The sequence below is a fragment of the Halichoeres trimaculatus genome, unplaced genomic scaffold, assembly GCF_033239565.1.
Source record: "Halichoeres trimaculatus isolate MK-OKI-2021-1 unplaced genomic scaffold, fHalTri1.1 fHalTri1_scaffold_21, whole genome shotgun sequence".
Lineage (NCBI taxonomy): Eukaryota > Metazoa > Chordata > Actinopteri > Labriformes > Labridae > Halichoeres > Halichoeres trimaculatus.
Window position 1 is genome coordinate 19239111 of NW_027437199.1, and position 7303 is coordinate 19246413.

The 7303-nt window shown below is 37.7% G+C and overlaps 1 protein-coding gene across 2 annotated transcripts; it reads left to right on the forward strand.

The window, feature by feature from the left end:
• Positions 1-336: 336 nt before the first annotated feature.
• LOC141810867 (troponin I, slow skeletal muscle-like) lies at positions 337-3940 on the forward strand. 2 transcript variants are annotated; one of them, XM_074698704.1, is made up of 8 exons: positions 485-601; positions 1100-1118; positions 1287-1325; positions 1739-1780; positions 1928-2059; positions 2147-2236; positions 3004-3186; positions 3273-3940. In XM_074698704.1, the coding sequence occupies exons 3-8, from the start codon at positions 1308-1310 to the stop codon at positions 3372-3374; spliced, it is 567 nt and encodes a 188-aa protein (XP_074554805.1). In that variant the 5' UTR covers positions 485-601; positions 1100-1118; positions 1287-1307; the 3' UTR covers positions 3375-3940. The 2 variants fall into 2 exon arrangements, with proteins under 2 accessions (XP_074554806.1, XP_074554805.1); XM_074698705.1 differs by lacking the exon at positions 1100-1118 and having other exon boundaries at positions 337-601.
• Positions 3941-7303: the final 3363 nt, after the last annotated feature.

The following is a 7303-nucleotide window of genomic DNA, read 5'->3' on the forward strand; positions in this document are numbered from 1 at the left end:
CTAGGAGATATTCTGGTTAGAAATTCCTGGAAACTGATTTAATTGGGATTTTTTGTAAGAATTAACTTATGAGCATTTTGACTTTTAAAGAGTGCTTTTCATTTTGAGCCAAGCTTGCTTTACCTCTGTTTTCACTTTGTGTGCTTAGCTATGCTAACCAGCTGCCAGCTTCAGTAAAACCTTTGGTCAGAAATATATTTTTTAGGCCATTCACTTTTCTTTTCTTTGTTTTTTTCTTCTTTTTTTTTAATTGATGTGTGTGAACATTTTTAATTCAATCAGTGATTTTATTATTCTATGTATTTGTTTTTTTTCCCCTCTGCTGTTTTAAGGGACAACAGTATAACCGTCTTCGAGCAACAAAAGGCGGTACCAGGACAATACCCTTAAGGAAAGGATCCATGATATGCTGTTACACTTTCCTGGAGTCGTCTCAGTGTCAGGGGTGGTGAGACCTCATGTTTGGTTTCATGCCAGCACATTCTTGGGAACCGACGTTATATCTGCTGTCCATGCGCCACACCGCTCTCATAAAAAGCTGCCTATTGTCTCCAGCAGACACTGTTTGACCCTCTGCTACTTCACAGAGGAACATTTACAGGTAGGACCCTCACTGTTGTATGGTGTAGTGTGAATATTTGAGTCTTACAGTGAGATTTCCATGATTCATTTTGTTCCTGCTGTGTATTTTGTAAAATTATTGTTGTGATAAAACAAAATTCAAGGGAGTGTTTACAAAGCTTTTTATTCTCTAAAAAAGTATCAGAGACTAACGTCATTGATAAAGTAATCATAACGTGTTATTTCAGACAATATAACATTTTTCTAACTTTAAAGGTGAAAATAAATTGATTGAAATGACTGAAATGAAAATTTCTGTTTTAAGATTTCTGTCAGTTAACAGACCAGAGACTTTTTTTTAATCATCATTTAATAATCATTTAATCATCTTATCAATATAAAATAATGAAAAAAAAAAGTGGTTGAAATCTGTCCAGTCTCTGCTTTAAACCTTGTGTCAAAAGATGTTGAGAACTGTCTGATTACATTGTAGTCACTGGTTGCACTAATTAGCTTTCTTTTGTGTTGTCTGTGTCAGTGATTAACCCTGAAGTGAGGTAAGAAATTTCATGTTAATCCTCCATCCCTAAATGCTTCTGTGATGGTTCATATCTGTGTAATTAACTGCTATTTATATCAGCAGAACTGTTTAACAGGATGTTCTTGTACAAACCTAATTTACCTCAAGCTTTATGGGTCTAATTTTTTTCTACTTGGGGTTCCAGGAGCTCGACAAACCCAGAGAGATGAATCTCAGGGATAAGGTATGCCTGCTACTCTCCACAGTGTTAATCCTCCATTCATGGAGAGGGGACACATTGTCCTCATGCACACAGGGCAGAGATCTGGCAGTGGTTATCTGTCAGAGTTATCAGCTGTACTGAGAGCTCTACCCTTGACTACATCCTAATAATAAAGCATTATCTTTTTACATGAGGCTGCTGTGAGTGTTGACTTTGACACTCACAAGGTCCTCACAACAAATTTAACCATACATGGAAAAAGTTAAATATAGGAACCCTGACAAACTTTGCATTGCTCACACTTGCATAATTTGATGCATCTTTGTTTTCTGCAACAAATTTTGAAAAGCTCCAACACCTTTTGATAAATCATGAGTGTAATGTACTGATGCGTTTTGGTGTGACATGATTTTAACAAGCATCTTTTTCTGTAGCCGAAGTCGAAGATTTCGGCTTCTCGAAAGCTCTCCCTCAAGGTGAGTAATTTTGAAAAACTGCATTTGAATCCTTGTTGATCCATTTAAAATCAATTTTGTGACAAGATGCAGATAAATGTTTACACTTCAGCACTGTTGGGCATTAACTTGAAGTGGTTCGAAGTGATATCCTTTCTGTCCAATCAGATGCTCCTCCTCACAAGAGCCTGTGAGGATTTGGAGAGGGAAAAGCAGGACAGGGAGGAGGAAAAAGTGCGTTATCTCGGGGAGAAGTTGCCTCCTCTACAGCTATCAGGGTTGGCACTCGACGATCTGCAGGTAAGGACGTTTAATAACAGGAGAGCAGCATTTTCCTCTAATGCAAAATGTTTTGAGTAATATGGTCAACATGTTTTCTCCTCCTAGAAACTATGCAAACAACTCCATGCTAAAATCGACGTTGTGGATGAAGAGAGGTATGACTGCGAATCGAAAGTCAGCAAACACAACAAAGATGTAAGTCTCAGGCAGATTCTTATGGTTGCTGTACAAAAACATGAAAATTTTGATCTCATTTTTTTTGAGTCCTGTATTTTAATGTTGTGTGAAAAACTTTTATTTGTTGTGATGCAGATTTTTTTCCTGTTCATATGCCAGTAGTAATTTGTGTATATAAAAAAGAAATCACACCCTGCTATTTTTTTAAACTAACTTCATCATTCAACCAGGGTCATAGCCATGGTACGTGTAAAAAATAAAAAAAAAACAAAAAAAAACCTTTATACCACTTGAGACTGACTTAAAGCCACTCTAGTAGTTCCAGGCTTTAATAACTGTAGAAATAATCGATTTTCTTGCTTGTGGTCTTGTTTATTTCTTTTGGGTCATGAAAAGGCATGAGCACAATTTCCAGTCTGTTTCATAACTAGCTAAAAACTTCTTGTATGAGCTTCGATGTATGTAAACCAGAAAAAAAATCCCATTAGAGTCTTTTAAAGGACTCAACACAGGCATGACAGATGGCTTACCACTAATATGTTTGGTTCTGCTCAAGGTTTCTGCCACAAAAGACTTTTTTATTTGCCAAAGTTGCTAAATTCTTGGAAACTTCCGGACAAATGTTGGTGCTTTTTATAAACAAAACTTACCAAGACTGTGGTCTAAAACCTGCTCCATAGAGAAAATGGCAATTCCTTGAACTACATACTAAACAGCTGACTCAAAAAGGCATAAACTCAATCAGAATCCAGTTTTTTGTTAATATATTTTCATTTATCTTTTAGATCCATGAGTTGAAGCTGAAGGTCCAGGACCTTGGTGGCAAGTTCAAAAAGCCAGCCCTGAGGAAAGTGAGGGTGTCGGCAGACGAGATGATGAGAGCTCTCCTCGGCTCCAAACACAAGGGCTCCATGGATCTCCGTGCCAACCTCAAGTCTGTGAAGAAAGAGGACGTCAAACAGGACAAGGTATGGACAATTTTACCCTGCCACTTTTTCCCACAGTGGATGGCATGATGATATGTATTGGATCCTAATTTTGTGTTCAACCATAGGTTCTCACTTCTGAAGTGGGCGACTGGCGTAAAAATGTGGAGGCAATGTCAGGCATGGAAGGCCGTAAGAAGATGTTTGACACAGGCGGTGGAGCACAGTGAGAGGCTGGATGTCATGAAACCGGTCAGATAGAACCAGGAATGAAAAGGCCTCTGGACAAAGATGTGGAGTTTTGAAGGCTAAAGCATAAAGCCTTCTGCTGTATCTCCATAAACTAGATGGTGCAATGACTCAGAGCACTTAAAGGAAAGTGTAGGATGAGTAGACCTGTTGATTTTTTATTATTACAAAAGACCATTTGATTTCTTATAACATCTTTAGACTATTAAAGAGGGTATGAATAAGCAGAGTTGAGTCTTTGATGTTCCATATCTGTATTTGACTTTATCATGTTTCATTGCACTGGCAGCCACTGGTTTATGTGCGGCATGTAAGAGGCTGGAAAGCAGCTTAACTCATGATGGATTTAAAAAAGGGAGATGAGAGGGGAAACAACAGGTGTACCTACACTCAGCCTCACAATGCCTAAATAGATCTGGGACATAACCAATATAGAAGTCAACAAACCACACTGAATAAAGTCTTGAACTAAAGGGGTGAAGCTTTGATTTTTTTCAACAAACAAGAATTAAATGGGTTACTTTAAAAACAGAATTTCATTAAACAACAAGGGAAAATTTTGAATTTGTAAAATTTCTCGATTGGTTATTTTAAGACAATGATGACAGAAATAGCCCACAGAAGACTTACCAGCAGATGGCAAAGACCCTCCAACACCTGGGTTGAGTATTTTTAGCAGTGATGTTGTCCTCAGACACTCCAAGCCTGTGAAAGGAAAGCTTGATCTGCACAGCACAACCCGCCTGCATTGTTATCCTGGCTGCCGTCTCTAAAGCCTTTGTTATTTCAGGTATGATAGTAACACCAACAATAGTTTCAAGATCCCTGGAAGTAGCGGTCAGTTGGTGTATTGTATGCTTTTATTGGCTGTTTATGAAAAGGCCTGTTTAGACAGCTGACACACATCTTTTAAGAATGCAAGAAATGCAACTGTACTTGCAAAGTATTCAGGATAAATTCTGATGTTGGGTTAGGTTCTGTACACATTTAAACAAACACCTGGAATTAATTTATTATATCCAACAATACCTCGCTGGGATTTTTAACCCTCCCTGTTTCACAAATGAAATTTAAGAAAAAACTTCCAAACTTCTCAATCAAAGCTACTGAGTCTGAATTTTCACCCTCTCAGGGGAATAAAAACAGGCCATTTATGGAACTAACATCGATCAACGTATATACTGAACTCACTAAAATAAAGTTGGCTTATGGGATTAGACATTTTGAGCTAAAGCAATGAAAAAGAAATGACTTCTCTAATAACAGAATTATATTTTATCTAAGGATATTATTGAGGTTTTCGATGCTTATTTTGTAACTTAAGCATGCAGGAGGTTCAATACCTCAGTGGTATTCTACAGTTTTATCAAGCTAGCAGTAATGAAAATTGTAATTTTGCTGATTCAAAGGGCAACAAAAATGAAGCCTACGTGGAAGTGCTAAAAGTTGCAGTTGCAGGCTTGATGGTCCATGTGAGGCAGCTGCAGAGAGACCAGAAACCACAAACACACCAAGCCAAAACAAACAAACAAACAAAAAATAATTTTACAGCTGACTGGTGGACAAACTGGCAATGAAAACAGTTTGGGTCTGAATTGCTAATTTTACTATCAGCACCCACTGTAAGGGATTTTTTGTTCTTTTAACTCAGTTGTTTAGAAGACATTAAGATCACAAGTTTGTCCAATTAGAGGCACAGTTTACATGATTGACACGTCTACCACCCTATGGCTGTTAGTACGGAAACTCAAAGCCTGCCTTGAGTCAGCATTTCCAATATGGCCCCGCCTTCGATTTGATTACTCTGCATCAGGAACAGATAAGTGACATCACAGAGACTACGACCATATGTTATACAGTTAACCATTCAGTGTCTAGAGAAGTCTGTAAAGCTGTCAATCTTTACTAGTCGTGAAAGGTCAAACTTCTTTATAGCCAAAAACACGGATGCTAATGTTAGCTAATATGTCTTTTAAGCTAACATCAAGTTGGACAGTTAAAAATGCTGAGTCATTTCAAACACCTCACATTTTGTGCACATCAATTTCCAGGAAATCCCAAATCATTACCAACTTAATCAGTCACTAAATGGATGTTGGGTAGATTATTGAGACCTCTCTAAAATGTGTACTGTCATTGAACATTTGATTTCATTTATTTCTGAAAACAAGTATGCTAACATACTGTAAGTTGCTTTATGTATTTATTAACAGCCTTTGTCATCTAAATACCATTGAACTGACTGTTTTCAAGTTACTTTAATATCTGCTTCAATCAAATGCTGACCCTAGCCTATACTGTTTAACTAGTCCAGCCATCTTTAACTCATTCTGACTCATTCATTCATTCATTTTGTGTGAAAATTAAAAGTGCCAAGTAGTGGCAAGATAAGCTGCCACTAATAAAGAAAACTGAGTTAATAAGGGTAAGTTTAGGTTATTTTACCCCAAAGTATTGGTCAGTTTGGTTTACCAACAGTCTCCTTTTATACATACTCTTGACAGCACTTTGCAACAACACTGTCCACTACCCTCACAGTTGCCCTGATCCACAGGGACTTGGGTAATTGCAGCAGTAGAGTAGTTTTAAAATGTAGCAATATGATATCAGCCTAAAGTCATATGGGAACTTGTGGTCAAGGTATAAATCGTTTGATACCGACAAAATAACATGTCCTGACCCCAAAACAGGTTTGATGCTTGTATGGATTATCAGAAATTGTTTCATTATATCACTTTGTATGCATTAATTTAAATGTGGTATTGTTTGGTCGTACTTGAACGCTGCTCAATCACTCCTTATATCCTCTGCATTCTGATAATTCAAGCAACCCAGGCAGGTCTCTGCACACACTATCTGTCTAAATATAGACACTGGAGAATGACCTTCACATACAGCAAATGATCCAGATGTGCTATATTCACTCATGTCAACACCACATAGTGACTGCTCACACAAAGTGTAAAGGTCATGGCGATGAAATCTGCAATGGACCTTGTCGGGGCGACAGACACATTAAAGTGTGACTGGATGTGGCAAAACTCAAACCAGGCCAGTCACTGCTGCCTGTGGGCTCAAACCGTGCTTCAGCATCAGTGCCACTGGGTGGCAGTCAACAATAAGATGATCTTATTAGATCTTCAGCTATGAAAACTGAAGAAGGTAAATTTAGTTAGTTTGGGGGAAAAAAGTAGATCCATCTTTTTTATGATTTTTATCATTATTCTTTTAAATCTATGGCTTGTGAATATTTATTTGTGTTTTAACATAGTTTTCCAAAAGTGAACTTTCTGATCAGGTAGCTTTTGATTTTTTGTGAGGGCTTTCTAAGTGAAACTGAAAAGGTTTCTTGTCAAGACATATTTCTGATCATAATCAACAACTTGAAAATAAATTATCAGCACCAAAACAGGTTATCCCTAAATGCTATTTCTCAGTTTCCTGATCAGGTCGGATGGGTTTGATTCACAAGATTGATTCACAGCATGTTAAAGTCTCTATGACATCACAACACCAGCGGACAAAGTTGAGCAGTGAGAAGAGAGATTTGTGTTTTTCTCTGTTGAAAACTAATTCCTGGATTAATGTTGTAGTGATGGTGGACACTGGAGCTGAACTGGCAAAAAGAAAAAGGACTGATAAGAAGAAGAAAGCTAAAAAGGAGAGATAGGCTAAAAGCCAACATACAAGCTAAAGGCTAAACACGAACTCAAGGCTAAACACAAGCTAAGCTGTTTGTGCTAATGTTGATTCCAACCCTCAGTCAGCAGTTATTCTGCAGTGGTCTGTTCAAACTTGAGAGTCTATCAATAAAATGAAGAGTGAGGCATTAGTTCTGCTTGATGAGGTTGTAAGCACGGACAGATTTGCTAATGTTACAGTTTATAGACCGACATTAGTCGACATGCTC